This window comes from Gossypium raimondii, chromosome 12 (genome assembly GCF_025698545.1).
Source record: "Gossypium raimondii isolate GPD5lz chromosome 12, ASM2569854v1, whole genome shotgun sequence".
NCBI lineage: Eukaryota > Viridiplantae > Streptophyta > Magnoliopsida > Malvales > Malvaceae > Gossypium > Gossypium raimondii.
The window spans coordinates 35,808,851-35,828,080 of NC_068576.1; the positions used below are offsets into that span (position 1 = coordinate 35,808,851).

Here is a 19,230-nt window from a genome sequence, read left to right on the forward strand (position 1 = left end):
AGAACGCAAGATCAATGTGCTGGAGGTATATAGAGATTCTACACTGGTGATCTACCAACTCAAAGGTGAATAGGAGACAAGAGATCCCAAGTTGATCGATTATCAAAGCCTGGTTCTTGAGTTAATTAAGGAGTTTGATGACATCATCTTCTGTTACATCTCATGAGATGAAAATCAGATGGCCAACACCTTGGCTACCTTATCTTCCATGGTTAAAGTGAACAAACAAGAGGATGTAAAATCTATCCAGATGAGTATTTATAAGGATCTGGCCCATTGTTACAACATTGAGGAAGAAGAGAAGAATGACCACTCTTGGTACCACGACATATTGCAATACGTAAAGAACCATGAATACCCTGAGCAGGCAACGAAGAATGATAAAAGGACGATAAGAAGGATGGCCAATGAGTATGTCCTAGATGGGGAGGTTCTATACAAAAGAAGAAAGGATCAAGTGTTACTAAGGTGTATAAATGCTGTTGAGGCCAAAAAAATCCTAGAAGAAGTCCATGAGGGTATTTTGCGGAACACATGCTAACAGTTTTACAATGGCTAGGCAAATCATGAGATTCGAGTATTATTGGTCCTCCATGGAAATGGATTGTATCAATTATGCCAAGATGTGTCATAAATGCCAAATTTATGAAGATAAAATTCATGTGCCTACTTCGCCTCTTCATGTTATGACTTCTCCATGACCTTTCTTTATATGGGGCATTGATATCATTGGGCCGACCTCGTCAAAAGCTTCCAATGGGCATTGATTCATCTTTGTGGTCATCGATTACTTCACCAAGTAGGTAGAGGTAGCTTCTTATGCCAATGTTACGAAATTGACAGTTAGCAAATTCTTGAGGAAAGAGATCATATGTCGAAGTTGAGATTCCTTCTCTCCGAGTTTTATCAGAGTTAAAGTTAGTTAAAATAAAATGGATTCAATCTCATTATGATCAGTTGAGTTTGATCGAAGAGAAGAAGCTAAAAGCTATCTGTCATGGTCAAATATACCAAAAATGAATGATGCGAGCTTATAATAAAAAGGTTTGCCCCAAAGAATTCCATGAGGGGGACCTAGTGTTGAAAAAGATCCTGTCCATACAAAAAGACATCAGAGGAAAATGGACGCCGAATTGGGAATGACCTTATGTGGTGAAGAAAACCTTTTCTAGAGGAGCGTTGATTTTAACCAAGATGGATGACAGAGATTTGCCCAACCCTATGAATTCAGATTCAATCAAGAGGTATTTCACCTAAAAAAAAGAGAGGCCAAGGCGAAAACCCACAAAAGGTGTCTTGAAACCAAAGGAGTTTTGAGTTGAAAACCCAAAAAGGGCGGCTCAAATTTTGACCAAAGAATGAGCTTGTAATAGTCGCTTCCCCTCAAAGGTAACAAAGAGTAGGAACTTTACATCTTGGGGCATCGACAGGGTACTCTAGGTTTCTTAAACACATATCAGGCTTAGATTGATCATCAACAAGTTTGCTCGAAGAAGCTCATACTGAGATATCCGGGGCACTTGGCTTCATTTTTACCCACTTTATGATTTAGTAATGTTTGCCACTTTGATTAATCTTTTCATTAAGAGCTTTGCCCCCAATAAGTTTCAGTCTTGTCCATTGTTATGACCTTATTCAAGCATTTTTGCATTGAAACAACAATTGATGGACTAACAATATTAAAGCAAAAGGATTTCTGCATATTGCTTTAAAAGATTTCTAAATAGTACAGGGACCTGAAATATGATCACTAATTAGAACTAACCAAATTTGAAGGTTGGAAAGATATTGGAACGAATAGTCCAGATTGTGATTACCTCTTCGGGTTTCCTGTCAAAGATACCAGACTTGAACAAGAAGGCATTGTAACACATCAGTGATAGAACCTTGACGAACGACGAGCAATGTTAACCTAAGCACTAAAAAGGGGACCATTCTTAAAAATGACATTTTGCATTCATAAAAATATCATTCATATACATCTAGTTAGGAGCATTTGATTCATTCTGATCATAACATCCTAATTGCTTGGCAAAATATAAGTCTATGAAATAGATTCTACAGGTCTTGTTCCTAGAGAGCGGTGTAACAGATCAGTGAAACAGTAACTCTTATATCCCTAAGGTGCAGTAGATCGGATCAAAGTTGCAATAGTAATTCTCATTTCCCCGAAGATGTAGTGGGGCAAGATAAAGCTACAACATTAAATCCGGTCTTCCTGAAGTTGTAGTGAAACGGATGAAGCTACAATTCCTATACCTTTGAAGTTACCGTGGGTCAGAATAAAATTACAATGGTGAATCTTATCTCCTTGAAGTTGCAGTGGAGCAAGATGAAGCTACAAATCTTATACCTTGAAGTTGCAGTGGGTCGGATTGAAGCTGCAATTCCTATACCCCTGAAGTTGTAGTGGGTAGGAATGAAAATATAATGGTGAATCTTATCTCCTTGAAGTTACAGTGGAGCAAACTAAAGCTACAAATCCTATACCCCTGAAGTTGTAGTGGGTCAGATTGAAACTACAAATGACAAATCTTATCTCTCTAAAGTTACAGTGGAGCAAGATGAAGCTACAAGTCCTATACCCCTGAAGTTATAGTGGGTCGAATTGAAACTACAATGGCAAATCTTATCTCCCTAAAGTTGCAGTAGAGCAAGATAAAGCTACAAATCCTATACCCCTGAAGTTGCAGTGGAGCAAGATAAAGCTACAAATTCTATGCCTCTGAACTTGCAGTGGGTTGGAATAAAACTACAACAACAAATCTTATCTCCTTGAAGTTGAAATAGAGCAAGATGAAACTTTGACACTAAATCCTGCCTTTTTAAAGTTGTAGCAAAGTGGATATAATGGATTAGAGTAACCAATGGATTGAAAGAACGGACTACTTGAAAAAGAGGAGCACCAAAGAAGTCGAGATTCGACAAGACCAGACAAAATTGGTCATCCTTAAAGTCTTTGCTCTATTCTCGTTACACGACAATGAACAAAGAGGGGCAGTTGTAGAAGCCCAATTTCGTTCGGCCCAATAAAAAAATAATAAAAGTCCATTAAATAGTCCGTATTATAAGCCCCAATACAAAAAAAATTAAAAGCCTAAAGCCCACTATCTAAACCTAAACAGAAAAAAACCCTAATCCCTTGATACTTCACCAGCCGCCGCCCCTCCTCCACTTTGCCACGTCAGCGGGCACACCTCCCGAAGTCCCCATGCCCTGAGGTCTGCCTTTTCTTCCACCATTTCACCAAAATGGAAAAGGGCGTGCCTTTCCACCGCCGTTGACTCAGCCTCTTGCCATGAAAAACGTGTAAAAAAAGAGAAAAACAAAGAACAGAGAGCAGAGAACAGCAGAAACACAAAAGTAGAAAAGCAAGAATAGCAAAAACAAAAAGGAGAAAGAAAAAAAAAACTAATATCATGTAATCTATTTGGTTATAAAAGCTGAAACCATTGTAACACAAGAAAAAAAAAAAGAAAAATGCAAAAAATAAACAAAATTTCAAAAACAAAGGTAGTCTATTTATTTCAAATTTTTTTATTTTCAAAACAAAAAAATAGAAAATAAAACAAAAAGTTTAGATCTGTACCTAACGTTTCATCTCACTGTCGACATGGGTGGCCCCCCTGATTCAAAAGGTCACCGAGCCCCCTTAAGGTTTGTTAGGGCCTCACCGGATGAGAAAGAAGCCGAAGGGTTTCATCTTCTTTTTTGTAGGTTTGATTCTTTTTAGGGGATTTTCACCCTAGAATCACGTTCTACGCATTGAAAGGTTTCAAAAGGTTATTTTTAAAATATTTTTCGGCCATTAGAGGAGGCGATCGTCGTCGCAGATGACCAGTGGCCGCGGTGGATGTGCGACGGCCTTGTGGCCGGAGGAGGGGAGCCTTGAGAGAAAAAAAAGAAAGGAAGAAATATATATTTTTTGAAACAGGTTTTAAAATGATTTTTTTTAAATATTTTTTAACTTATATAGGTTTAATGAAACAACGTCGTTTTGGCTTGGCTTCAGAAGCCCCAAAACGACGTCGTTTTGACACGACTCGAACGCCCGACCCGAATATCATAGAATCCACGTGTTTTTTTGAAGGAGGGGTCAAATTGCTGCCCAGATCCTTCGCCCTTTAGGCACTTTTCAATATGGTCCTGATTTTATTTTTTCTTCTTTTTAAAATTATGCAATTTAATTTTAATTTGTTTTTGTTGTGGTCCCCAGGCTATTGACCCTCTGGAGAGTGACACGTGTACTGGAGTTGGGGTTATTTGCGCTTTTGGTCCCTGTATTTTTATTTTATCTTAATTTAACCCTTTTATTTTCTGTTCTTATTTATTTATACTTTAAATTTTATTGCATTTTCAATTTAGTCCCCTGTTCATTTAATTAAGTCCCTATACTTGCTGTTTTTTTAATTGTCACCCTTTAAGTTGCATAATTTACGTTTTTGCCTATCAATTTCCCGATTGTTTTATTTTGGTATTTTATTTTTAATCATTGATACTATTAATATTATTAAGTAATTATCATTGCTAATTAACATTTTTTTAATTTTGCTCAAACGTCAATATTTTATGTAATTATATATTCACTATAGTATTGTCATTTTATTCCGTTATTTATGTTGTTATTTTGTTAATACCATAATTTTGCCATCATCGTACATTGTAAATTATGCTACATACACTCGTCCGTTTTTTGGCGTAAGTACATAAAACTAATAATAATTGAAACCAAGGTAATGTTCGTTATTTTCAGAATTCGAGGAGTTGTGCTCCTAACTTACGGAGTATGACCTCTTCCTAAAACCGAAATAACCAAACATCCTATTTAAAATTCAAGACATGTAGGACTTAGGTAATAATTAAATGATGATTATTCTTTATTTTCGAGGATTTGAGACCTCGTGCCCTAACTTACGGGGCATGATCTTTTCTTCTCGATTAACTTGAAATAAGAAGGCTTTTTTCATAAAATTTAATTTAGTTAGCGATATTTTAATTAAATAACATCGTGCAGAAAAATGGGATCGTACTTTAAATTTTCTTTGAATTCTCAATTCTCGACACTAAGATATCAAGCAATCAACTAGGTACCAATTTTGGGCGTTATGAGTTTGCTAATCCTTCCTCATGCATAACCGACTCCCGAACCCACTTTCTGGATTTTGTAGACTGAAAATCTTGTTTTAGTAAATCCAACCTTTTATTAAAATAATCAAATAACAAGGTGATCCGATCACACCTAATAAAAATGATTGGTGGCGATTCTATTTTTATTTTAAAATAAAAAGTCGAGCTCCAAAAAAGGGTTTCGACAACAACAATTAACAATATTATCAATTTCAACCTATAAATAAAAGAATTAAATCTAAGATATTAACATATTAGAAGGACTAAAATCATAATTGGACCATCAAATTCTGAGTTCATAATTCCAGAGAAATTGCTAAATAATTAACTTGTCTAATACTGGAAAACCATAATTAGATCATCAGGTTCTGGGTTGTTATTGATATTTTTTTTATGTGACCTCTAAAATTTTAAAAATTTACATGCTTAATAATATATAAAAAACAAAATTTATAATAATTAAGATACTAAAGCCCATAATATCCCGCTACGTACTGCACGTAGTATTTTGACTAAACTCGAATTAGCTTCACACTTTTCCTTTCTACGGATCAAAACACTGCCTAATTTCACTATCTTCTTCGAATTTTCATGGTGCTTCCTATCTCATCCAATCCATTCTTTCTCAGCTAAAAAACATTTCCTGCATAAACTACGGGTATGCTCTTTATGATTCAGTTTTTTCTCGTATATTAACAAGATCACATTATGTTCAAATTAGACGATTTTTTACGTATAATTTCATCTTCTTCAATTCTTTTAGATCAGTTATAAAAATTATCTGATGAACTGAAAGAATTTGAGTTTTATATGTATATATTAATTTTGCCGAAACATTATTTTTTAATTATAATTTAACTGGATTCTTTAAGTTTGATCAATTTTGCTCATTGAACCAAGCTGTGTAAGATCCAATTGGAGCTTCAAGTGTTGTGAACAAAGTAGCATAATTTTCCATGGGAGAACATGCTAAAATATTTCCTGGGTTTTGGCCATACGGTGATCAAGTAATTCTTGGTTGCATTCACAAGGTTGGCCTTGGACGCTTCAAAGGATTGGTCTCAACAACTGCTTTTCTTTTCCTCTTTTCCTTCGTTCTTATTGCAGCCTTGTTTAATTGGATGCAAATTGTAAGTTTTCCCAACCTGTTTACCATTGCTGTTGGCTTAGTTTTTAATGGGATAATATAATTTTTGTCCCCTCAACTTGGCAACTAGGTGCACTTTGGTACCCATACTTTTTTTGATCCATAACTAGATTCATTTTGATTCCTGAACTATAATAGAGGATGTATCAGATACTCTCACCTAAAAAAAGTATAGATACCAAAATAGACCTAATTACCAAGTTCATGTACCAAAGTGAAAAAAAAAAATACAAGTACCAAAATAGATTTAGTAGCCAAGTTCCGGGGCCAAAAATTATATTATCTTTTTTTAATTGATTAAAGTAAGTTGTGTTATTAGAAGATATCAATTGATGGAGTTGGTTTTGTATATGGTAAATTTGGTTTGAGGTTATTTAGGATTTTGAATTTTTCTTTTCATTAGGGTTTGGATCAATTTCGAATATAGTTCATTCGAGTTTAGGTCTTTACAAGTTCAAATCACTTTAGGTTTAGGTTGTCTTGAGTTTAGATCAGGTTAAGTTAAAGGCTATTTAAGTTTGAGTCGAACGGTTTTGGATTGTTTTAACTTTTAAAAAAAATAATTCGAGTTGGATTAATTTGAATTCAAGTTGATCATGCTTGGTTTTCAGGTTTGAGTGAAGACAATATGGCCTTGGATAATTTTGATTTCTATTTATTTTAAGTTCAAGTAATTTAGGGCAGGGCAAAGTTAAGAAATTTTTTGGGACATACAATTATAAAATTTTAGAGTGGCTAAAGTTAAAAGTTTTGTGTTAAACAAGCTTAAATTGCATTACTAGTTTTCCTGAAGGGTCCAAAAATGCAATTTTTTTCATTTATTCAAGAGCTAAAAAACTTAATTTGAATGATATTTGTTTTGGGACGAGTTAAAAAGAAGCTAGGGCCCTTGATTTCCCCGTTGTTTAGGATTATTTTTCAAGTCATTTTGAGTTTTGGGTCATTTTAGGTTTAAGTCTATTTATTTTGAGGGTGTTAATTTTTTATGATCAAATCGAGTTGAGTTAAATTTTGGGTTCGGATCAAAATTTACACTTAAACTACAAGAAGATTAATGCATCACTTTTTCTTTGTTTTTTCTCCCCAAGCCTATCATACAAGGTTCTCCATTAGCCCATATGAGTTTCACCACAAGAAGTACCAAAAAGCACCACGAAAGGGTTGAATTCCCTCTCAATTGCTCCGTCGCAGCTTTACAAGGAAAAAAATGCCCGAACAAGTACCCGTCGGTCTTTGAACCTGACGAATCATCAACCGAGACTTGCCCGGACTATTTCCGATGGATCCACCAAGATTTACAGCAGTGGAAAACATCAGGCATTACCGAAGACATGATTGAAAGGGGAAAGGCAAGTGCACATTTTAGACTTGTCATTGTTGGGGGCAATGTTTATGTTGAAAAATATACCAGACCATATCAAACAAGGGATGTGTTTACCAAATGGGGCATTTTGCAACTTTTAAGGTTGTACCCTGGTAAAGTACCAGATTTGGACCTATTGTTCTACAGTGGAGATGAGACGAAGATCATGAGAAGTGATTACCAAGGTCCTAATTCTACATTAGCACCGCCGTTGTTTCATTATTGTGGATCCGAGGAAAATTTGGACATTGTCTTCCCTGATTGGACCTTCTGGGGATGGTAAAATTCTATTATGGGTTAATATATTTTTAGTCCTTGAACTTGGCAGTTAAGTTTATTTTGGTACCTGTACTTTTTCTGATTTACTTTGGTATTTGAACTTGGGAATTAGGTTTGTTTTGGTTCCTGAACTTGACAACGTAAAAGTTTGATGTGGCACATATCATCAAATTTTGATGGAATTTAAGTTCAAGATCAAAATGGACCTTAATTGCTAAGTTTATGTACCAAACATGACATATTTCCAAGTTCAAGGATTAATACGGGTTAATATAACGTTTAGTATCTGAACTTGGCAGTTAGGTTTATTTTGGCAAGTATAGGTACCAAAGTAGACTTAATTGCCAAGTTCTAGGACTAAAAGTTATATTAGCCCTTTCTACTACACATATTACTAACAACAAATAGTTAATTGCACTGAATGTCTTCAAACTATAGTGTCCGGATTTTAAACCAGTCTTGGATTTCTAAACATTCTAATTGAGTTTCAAAGTATCACTATCGTATCAGTTAGGTCATTCCGTCAACTTTTCCACTAGCTTGGGCTAGTGATGGATCTTAGCATTAAGTTTTGAGGGCCTTGGTTAAATTTTTTAAAAATTCAAGAGGGTTTAACGAGAATTCAAAAAAAAAGGTTTAGTTAAAATTTTAAATATTTTGAGATCTTGAATAGAATTTACAAAATTTATGGGGGTTAAATGAAATTTCAAAAAAAAAAAGGCCTAATGATATTTTCAAAAACTTTTAGGATTTATTTAAAAATTTCAAAAATTTTCAAGGGAGTAGTGAAATTTTCCAAAAAGTTTTGAAGGGCCAAGGCACCTAACTCCTGTTACCATCCGCCCTGGCATATTTAAAGCATATAGGTCAAATTTTAAACACATGTATACCTACCATATGAATTGCTATGATTTGATGTGGTAAAAAATCTATTTTTTTAATACATCAAATCTAATCTGTTTATACAATAATTACACGTGTTTCCAGTTTGATCCACGTGAATTTTAAAAAGTGCTTCACATCGTATCTAAACTAACATTTAATAACTAAGTTTAGAGAGAAGAACTTGATTTATACAACATTAATGTTCTAAGGACTCAATCAGAACGCTTTACAATTCAGACCAATTTAAAATCTAAACATTAGTTCGAGGACGTTGGGTAGAATTAACCCGGTAGCAAAATTGCTAATAAATTTAAGCAGCTAACCCACTTTGTTCTGGCAGGGCTGAAGTTAATATAATGCCATGGGAGGACATGTTGAGGGCAATAAAGAAAGGGAGAAAGAGGACCAAGTGGGAACAAAGGGAACCTTATGCCTTTTGGAAGGGTAACCCTCACGTTGCTAAAAATAGGCTTGACCTTATGAAATGTAACCTTTCAGATCAATATGACTGGAATGTTCGACTCTATTACAAGGTAATTGATTAATTTTCTCAAAATCAGATTGATTCTCAAGCTTCAAAACGTTTTAATTGAGTTATTAAAGTATCTGAGTTGTCATTTAACTGACAAGTTGATGGCTAAGTTGATGGAAAGACTTGAGTGATGTGATACTGATACTTTGATGACTTAATTGAAATGTTTTTGAAGTTTGGGGGGACCAGTTTAGATATTGAACCATAGTTTGGGGGACATATAATAGATTTGTTGAAATGGGGTTTTGTAACTATTATCAGAATTGGAGTAAAGTAGTTGATGAAGGGTTCAATAATTCTAAATTGGAAGATCAATGCACCTACAGGTATATATGCCAAGCTTTTCTTTTCTTCCTCATGAAATTTGGGTTTATTCACCAAACATCCTCAACTAATAGATCAAATTCTAAATTGATTCTTGAACTTTAAAAATATTCTACTTGAGTTCTCAAAATATTAATATCGTATTACTTAGTTCTTTCTATTAGCCTAAAGTTAGCTTGGACGTTAAATGGCTAGGTCGGATCTAACATGGAGCATATTTTAAACACATGGATCAAAATTTAAATACATGTATACCTATTGCATGAACAACTTTGATCTAGAAGAAAAAAAGACAATGTCATTTTTAACACATTAGGTAAAACCACCATGGAGACCCCTGTATTAGGAGTCAAATTGCATTTTGCCACCTTTACTAGAAAATAGGCGTTAGACCAAAGAGCATATTGGTCCTTTCCATTAAAAAATTCATCCATTTCTACTGTTAAAGATTGGTGTGTTTGACAAAATAACCAGACAATTACACGTAGCGTACCACGTGTACCTTATAGTGATGTATAGGGACCAACTTTTTTAATAGTAGAAATAGATGAATTTTTTAACAAAAAGGACCTATTTGCTCTTTGATCCAATGTATAAGGATTAATTTGCCCATTTTTTGATTGGATGGGGCAAAATGCAATTTGTCTTCTAGTACAAGGGCCTTCATGCAGTAAGTATATACGTGTTTATAATTTAATTTACGTATTCAAGCTTACATTTAATGTCCAAACTAACGATTAGACTGATGAAAAAATATAATTGATACGATTGTATTCTTTGAGAAATCAATTAGAACGTTTTAAAGTTCGAAGACTAATTTTAAATCCAATCTGTATAGTGTAATTAACTTGATTTGTTGTTGTTGTTGTATGATGGAAAGATACAAGATTTATATAGAAGGATCAACATGGTCCGTAAGTAAGAAATACATACTAGCATGTGATAGCATGACATTGATGATAAAGCCCCGATACTTTGATTTTTTCTCGAGAAGCATGGTGCCAATGCAGCATTATTGGCCCATACGCCGCCAAGACAAATGCAGAGACCTTAAATTCGCCGTTGAATGGGGCAATAATCACACTCAACAGGTACTTAATCAAACCATCATGATTAATTTGTTATTTTTGTATGTATATAGACTTGTTAATTCTAACTCAAGCTTGAAGACACAATTCTTGTTATTGCGGTTGCGAAGTGTTTTTCTTGATCAATGCTTTTGAAAAGCATTTCGCAACTAATTTCTTCGTTTGACTCGAAAAGCATTTTTGGAAGGTAAAAACATTTTGTTTAAAAAGTGTTTTTGGATAGCTAGAAGTAATGCTACATATTCTAGCTTGAATTCCAATATGATTGTACTAAATTTAATTTTAAAAAGTCAACAATTTAAATCTGTCAAATTTGAATAAAAAAAATCTAAACTTGAAATGACCTAAATCCAGAAACTTGTTTTTTTTTTAAATTCTATTTTATTTATATCTTCTATGTCTGTTTTATGGTTCATGTTTAAGGTTTGTGGCTACCCCTCCTAGCACGGTTGTCTCCCAAATTTAAATATGCTTTCTTTTACCACAAAACCCAATATTTATTGATTGAAGCTAGATAATTGATTTGAAAAACCTGATTAACTAATCCAAAATAATTAAAACAAAAATGAAAAAAAAAAAAACCCAGACTATGTCCAAATTGATGCAATCCAAAAGCAATTCAAATTGCTCTATTATTAGGTCTATATGAAAGAAAATATCAATCTTCACTCTGTGAACTTACCCAAATTGGATCTATTTAGATTGATGAATCCAAAACGAACATCGACCGCCCAATTGATAGGAAAATATGAACTACAATAATTTGACTTTCACTCCATGAACTTGCAGGCACAGGACATAGGGAAGGCAGGGAGCAAATTCATCGAAGAGATTCTAACGATGCGGAACGTATACGATTACATGTTTCACTTGTTGAACGAATACTCAAAGCTATTGAAGTACAAACCGACGGTACCTTCGAAAGCTCGAAGGATATGTGTCGAATCAACGGCGTGCAAGCAAAAAGGTGTATGGAAGGAGTTCTTGTTTCAATCCTTGGTGAAGTCACCAAGCAATAAGCCTCCATGTGAGTTGCCTCCTCCATATGAACCTCAAGCTATTCAAGCTTCAATGGACAAAATAGACAACATAGACAAGCAAGTGGAGAATTGGGGGAATGTATATTGGAATAAGCTAAATGATACCAATCAATAGACACCTCTCTCTCTCTCTCTCTTTTTTTTGGTTAATTTTCATTCACATTGTTAATTAGTTGATAATTAATGTAGTAATACAGTCGATTAAGTTAATCATTATGGAATTGTCCAAATTAGATTAAATACAAGATAGATTTCAAAGGTGATATAAGTAATGCTTTAAATACGATTATGATAAAAAAATCATGAGATGAATGTACGGATTTTAAGTCTATTAATTTATAAACGGTGCATTATTTGAAGGGCTTTAAATTATCGCACATATTCTAAATTGATTGCTAAATAGCACGTACTAATTGAGTTTTTAAAGTATTTGTGTTATATCAATCAGCATAGTCTTCAATTTAGGCGTTAAATGTCAATTCAAATATTATGTGACTAATTTTCAAAACATATAAATTAAACTATAAACATGTATGTATTGGTCACATTGATAAATTGGAGTTTTATTATACATAATTGTTATAATTTCCAGTTGTGGATCTGGTATTGTTATAATGTGTAAATTTTAGTTAAGTAAATTTAGTTCGATTCTTAATTTATTTCTACTTAATATTGATTTGATTTTACTTTAAAATTACATTAATATATTTATAATTATGATTGTATTGTATTTTCATTTGCAAGCTTTAAAAAGAAATTTGGACTGTAGTTTAACCCTCCATGTCTTAGAAGGCAAGGTCTCCCCGTAGCCAATGGATAAAGTAGCTTACATATATATACATATATATATATATATATATATTAAAATAGTGGTTGATATTTCTTAGTAAAGATAAAAGAAGTTTACAATAAATTTGGATGCAATGGTTAGGCATGCTGTATTTTTAAGAGGAGATATAAATTCAAGCTTTAAAGACAACATTATAAGAGCAGCAATCACAAATCTCAAATATAAACCATAAAAAGATATAAAGAATACCAAAAGAAAAAAAAACTCAATGCTTAGGTTGTCATTTGATGCAGATATAAAATAATATAATTTTGATTCTGATTCCTTTACTATGTTATATCTTTATTCTTTAATTTAGAATAATTTAATTCTTTAATTTTATAACATTATTATTTAATTCAAATAATTCACATTATTAACTATTCTAATTAAATAATAATGTATTTTTTATCGAAAACAATCATAATTCATCATGCTAACAAATTTTTGTTGTTGGATGTATTGAAAAAAAAAACTCTACATACATTAGTATTTTAATTAAAATTGTAAAAATATAGCATGAAATTATTCTAAATTAAAATATAAAAATTAAATTCAAAATTTAAGTATATAAAAGATACCAAAACCATATTTTAAGACAAGCAACATAATTGAAAGTACATCATAAAGAACATATATTTATAACATAGACAGATATTGATTATATAAAAATTATAAATCTTAGACATGGCTCTTGATGGAAGAGCTATATCCACTTTGATCATCATAATACTTGGACCAAAGCATAACACCACCATACTTGGAGGAATTCTTTATGGCAGGGAGAACCTTCGATGTTAGATCATTTACAGGGATGAAACCGCTACCCGCTGCATCCGGAGCTGCAGGTAGTCCAAGAAAAATATTCGTCGCCGGAATATCCGATGTCCATTGCTTCCATGCATCTTCAAGGTTGGCAATATCGGCCGTTGAGTATTGACAAGGAGGGTTGTTATAGAATTGGACCCAAACGTAATCAAATAGACCTGTTTTCAATGCATTTCCGATCCATGCATCAGGGAACGGGCATTGAGGAGCCGCCGTTAAGTACACTTTCTTGCCTTTCTTACTATATCCAGAAAGGTACTTTGCGAGCTCGTCCCAGTATTCACCAGTACCTCCCTCGATGTCAAAGTCAATTCCATCAAGGATAGCCGGTCCAAGCGGTCGAGACGACGATGTTCCCCCTAAGAAATTGTTCCAAAGATACGTTGCGACTTGCCTAGCGTCATCTGACGAAGCGAGGGAGTAACTACCGGCGCCTCCACCTATAGAAAGAATCACTTTAACACCTTTGGCTTGACACGATTTAATATCGGAACTTAACCCAGTACAACCATTGCTATAAGGATCGCAATGACCGGCGAGGTTTATCATTGGAGTTTGGCCATTTCCAAATGTTGCCAAGAAGGCTATATTCACGTATTCATAATTCCCCGTAGCGCAAGTGTCTGCTAGGGTGCCTTCGTTGCCATTTTGGCCCCAATAGATGGAAATCCCACCACCATTGGAACCAGTTGCTAGCACCAAAACCATCATGAAGATGAATGGAGCTGATACTTTAAGCTTGAATGCCATGTCGTTAGGCTAGTTTATTACAGGATGGAGTTGTTTGTGTGTTGAAACAATGGTGGTGAAGGTCCAACATTTTATAGCACAGAAATGGGAGGTTGTCGTTTGACAAATATTGTGAAATTTAGCAGGTGAGAACGTAGCGTCAACAGTATGCTATACAGTGTGAATATTTAATGACTACGGTTGATTTGAGGCAAGCAATATAAGCCAATTTAAATGGCAATGCCTAAGACTTTTTGTTGAACACTAATTCATATGCCCTTTATTTATTTTTATCAAATGATTCCTTAATTTCTTAACACCCAATGATAAGGCTCGTTATACAAGGAAAGTTGACAAGAAAACAAAAAGAACCCAATGATAAGCAAGGCCAGGCCCTACAAAAAATTATCAAATAATAATCTAATATATAATTTACTTAGTTTATCAAATTTACTTCTAAAGAGTGAAGTTAGGAATTTTATATTGTACCGTTAAGATAAAATTTAAAAATTTGAGGTCAAATTAAAATTTGGTCCTAAAACGATTTAAATTGAATAATTAAAATTTTAGAAAGGACAAAAGATAAAAATTTTCATACAAGTGGTTAAAATGAACTAAATTAAAGTATTGTATTTTAATAGCGCATAAATAGAATTAGACCATTTAAGCAAGGGGACAAGGTCCTATATTAAGGACCAAATAGTTAAAATTAAAACTTTATTTTAGGCCTTAGATATAATTAAGGACCAAATATCATATAGCTAAAGAGTAAAGAACCACAACCCTTGCTTGAAACAAAGGCAAATACGGAGAGGCAGGAAAATATAATCAAGCATCAGACCAGTATATCTCCATTTCGCCACGTTTATCTCCATACACTCCCAAGGCATCCCAAACTGCATCCGAGGCATCGACGATGTTGTTGGCACACGGAGGCTGGTAATCGTGATCATCATCACACCCCATCGTGGAGTCACATTCATCGACTACCTTAGCTTTAACAGTTTTTCCATTTCCGTGAATGTTAATATAATTCATACACCGTTTTTTCTTGTTGAACCACCCCGTCGAAAGCGCCACGATCAATTCTGAATCTTTATGATAGTTGTTGTCGCATTCACATGGACCGCCACCATCCTCCTTCGGACCGAATCCGTTGAGAGTTAGGGTTGCCTTGGTATGACTTGAAACCGGCGGGGAACATGTATACGTGTTATAAAACTTGCCTTCTTGGCAACAATCAGAATCATGGCCTTTGTTACATTTACCTGGAGGAGGCTTTTTCCCTCTAAGCTTACCGCTGGGTTTGCATGTATCTGCTTCCACCATGAAACAATTTGTAATAACCAAAACAAAGCAACTAAAAAGAAAAATAGTGGGAAAACCCTTCATACTCATATACTTTTGTTAACTAATCCTTGTAATTATCTATTTCTTAGTGCAAAGAACATGAAAATGGTGGGTTTATATAGCCATAATTTTATCAAAAGTATCGTAAGAAGATGCACAATGTGTCACAAAAGGTTAAATTTTGCCGCATTTTACAAGGCTGGAATCAAGTTAAAGTATATGTTGGGAAATCGGGCATCTCAGTTGAGAGCCGTAAGCATCTTTAAACAAATAGAAATGCATTACGCTAAAATATACATTGAGATTTACTATATGTGTCTAAAATATTAAAAGTTAAATTTACGAATTCTAATTGTCAATTGAATATTAACTTAATTAGTACAGACATTGTTTTCAATACAGGAATATATGAGTTTGAGTGCGTTGAAGCGCATTATCATCCTATTTATGAGTTCTAAATATGTATAATTCTAAACTCGGTGAAGGTCCAACATTTTGTAGCATAGAAATGGGAGATTGTCGTTTGACAAATATTGTGAAATTTTGCAGGTGAGAACGTAGGGTCACGGTATGCTATACAGTGTCAATATTTTAATGACTACGGTTGATTTGAGGCAAGCAATTAAGCCAATTTAAATGGCAATGCCTAAGACTTTTTGTTGAACACTAATTCATGTGCCATTTCATCATTTAGTTTCATTTATATTTGTAAACTAGATTTATCGAAGTTATAATTTAATCACTAAATTTTTTGAAATTATTTTTTTATCATCCGATGTTTTGAAATTTTTTTAGTTAGTATAATAACAATTTTAGTCCCAACTTTTATACTTTCTTTCAATTTGACCTTTGATTATATATAAAATGATAAAAATGAAAATCATTTTAAAAATTTAGAAAATTCTAAAATTAAAATAGATAAAAGTTTTAAAAATAGATAAAGTAAGAGAAAATGAGGAAAATTGTTTTAGCCCTCCAGATTTTCTTTCTGTATTGTTTGTACAGAAATATCAATTATCCATTCTTGAAATAAATATAGAAAAAATAAAACATTAAGCAAAATTATTGGTTCTCTTTTTTACCTCTTATGTTTCTTGATATAGTCTTTTTGTTTTAAGAAAATAAAAATCATAATATAATTTGAATTTATAATTTGGGTTTTGAAAATAATTTAATTGAATTAAAAATATGAATTGAGTTTGAAAAAATTGTGGTATGTTTGGTATTTTTTTAGGCTAAAAGAATGACATCAGAGTCGATTTCATAAGCCTTATTAATATCAGTTTTGGATGTTCTACTGGGATATGAAACTTAATTTGAAATTATTATTAATTTGATTTTGAGAAACACTTAGAAAGCATTTATTGATCTACCTTTTTGGAGGGGGATTTGTTATTTTGTTTCCCATACATATAAGCAAGGTTTTGAAAATTGGATTGGACCAGCTAGTCAAATTAGGAACCGGTCCAAGCAATATCAAAAAGTCATTTGAACTGTGGAAAGTCGGGTTGGACCGGTAACTGAGAATCGGACCGGTTTTTGGAAGATTGGGCTCCTTGGGGTTGGATCAAATTGGAAAAATGACACAACCGACAGAACAATACAAAAGAAAAGAAAAAGAAAAAGAAAAAACAAAAGCCATACAGCTTGTCTCAGTGTTCTTGGTTGAGAGTTCATAACCTGCTTGAAGATCAAAGTAAAAAGAATGATGATAAATAAATGTGTTGAAGATCAAGGTAGATAATTTATTTAACATCAAACCAAAAAAAATGATAATATATGTTGACACCATTTTTTTGGTAAAACGGGGTCGACTTGGATTTTGAAAATAAAACGAAAATGGGAGTCGCCACCAATCTTTTTTATTTAGGTGTGATCTGATCACCTTATAATTAAATCATTTTAATAAAAATTTAAATTTATTAAAATGATAATTTTTGGTCTTATAAAATTCAGAAGACGGGTTCGGGAGTCGGTTACGCACGAGGAAGGGTTAGCACCTTCGACACGCCCAAAATTGGTACCTTGTTGATTAATTAGTGTCTTAATATAAAAAATGTGTAAATATTTTAAAATACGATCCTTATAAAAAAACTTGTATAAATCAAATTAGCCGTTAAGACCCTCTCATTTCGGAGAGAGAAAATGTCATACCCAATGAGTTAGGGCATGATATTTCACCTCCTCAAAAATGAGCTTGTCCAAAAAACTCGTGCAAAAAAAATTTAAAAGGATATTCAATTGTTTAAGTCAGACGAAAAAATCGCAGCCCAATACGTTAGGGCACAATTTCTCAAAATTCTAAACATTGAATATTGCCTTTATTATTTTTTAGAAAAATCCTCATCTCGAGAAAACAATGTTTCACATCCAATAACAATGTGTCACATCCAATGCATTAGGACACAACGTATTGAATTCCCGATAATGAGCTTTTTATTTATGTTTTTTGATAAAGAGCATTCTCGATTATTTAGATTCAACGAAGAAAATTGGAACCTAATACGTTAGGGCTTAATCCTCTCGAAGATTCCAAATACCGAGTATTGCTTTTATTTTCAAAATTTTCTCTTTTTATGAATTCGGGTAAAAAAAAATTGATGTAATGTTAATTTTGATGTACGAATAAATGCCACATTGATAAATGACAATTATGGATACGATAATGTGAGCATAAATAATACGAGCAATAGCAACAAAATAAAATAAATAAAAGGACAAATCAATATCATGCAAAATAACAAATATATAAGCAAATAAAATTAAAACATTCTTTTAAAATAATAATAAAAACGTAAATAAATAATTGAATAAAGAAAATGAATAAAATTATAAAAACATCAAAAGATATATGAGTATGTATATATATGTATATTAATAATTGAATATGTATTAATGTGTTTATGAAGATGAAAATAATATATATATATATATATATATATATATATATATATATATATATATATATATATATATATAGATAGATAGATAGATATGTAAACAAATTATAAAATATGTATAAAATATATATGAGTACGTGTATGTACATATATAAGTTATAAAAATATGTACGTATCTATGTATATATAGAAAGAGACAAACATGTGCGTATGTACATGTACATATAATGAAGCTTGGGATCAAAAAGTATATATAAATACATGGTGATAATAATAAAAATAAGAAATACAATAAATAATCATACATTAATAAACGAATAATAATAATAAATAGATAAATAAGAGTAATAATAATAATAATAATAATAATAATAATAATAATAATAATAATAATAATAATAACAGTATTAAACATAATAATAGTAGTAAAAATAATGATAACATTATTAAAATTAATTAATTTAATAGCAACAATATAACAAAAAGGGACTAATTTGAATTGAAAACAGAACTTTGGGGGAATCCGCAAATAAAATGAAAGGGGGGATCCTTCTGAATGCACGCATAACATGGAGGGACTGGAAGGGCAATTTTCCCTTCCCCTCCAAAACACATAGCTTCAAGGTGGATCGAATTGAAATCTGAAATAAACTAACGGGGTAAATTTAAAAAATAAGAAAAACCTAAAACATGGGCCAGATTGAAGGAAAGCCCAAAAGCGGAAGGACTGAAAGGGTAAATAGACCCTCAGTCCAAAAACGCGTGGATCTTTGGGGTCCATGGGTCGGATCTCGGGTCGCCTTAAAACG

At 32.8% G+C, this 19,230-nt stretch overlaps 3 protein-coding genes across 3 annotated transcripts; 1 reads left to right on the forward strand and 2 right to left on the reverse strand.

Moving 5' to 3' along the window:
- The first annotated feature begins 6,083 nt into the window (after nucleotides 1-6,083).
- On the forward strand, nucleotides 6,084-11,900 carry LOC105762147 (uncharacterized). The gene is made up of 6 exons (XM_012580051.2): nucleotides 6,084-6,257; nucleotides 7,363-7,916; nucleotides 9,142-9,334; nucleotides 9,595-9,659; nucleotides 10,538-10,748; nucleotides 11,535-11,900. Exons 1-6 carry the CDS (start codon nucleotides 6,084-6,086, stop codon nucleotides 11,898-11,900), a joined length of 1,563 nt encoding a protein of 520 aa, XP_012435505.1.
- Nucleotides 11,901-13,295: 1,395 nt separating this feature from the next.
- LOC105762432 (hevamine-A) lies at nucleotides 13,296-14,248 on the reverse strand. The gene has a single exon (XM_012580237.2). It carries the CDS (start codon nucleotides 14,190-14,192, stop codon nucleotides 13,296-13,298), a length of 897 nt encoding a protein of 298 aa, XP_012435691.1. The 5' UTR covers nucleotides 14,193-14,248.
- A 527-nt stretch (nucleotides 14,249-14,775) lies between these two features.
- Nucleotides 14,776-15,594, reverse strand: LOC105762433 (putative ripening-related protein 1). The gene has a single exon (XM_012580238.2). The coding sequence runs from the start codon at nucleotides 15,567-15,569 to the stop codon at nucleotides 15,000-15,002; it is 570 nt and encodes a 189-aa protein (XP_012435692.1). The 5' UTR covers nucleotides 15,570-15,594; the 3' UTR covers nucleotides 14,776-14,999.
- Between the last annotated feature and the right edge of the window lie 3,636 nt (nucleotides 15,595-19,230).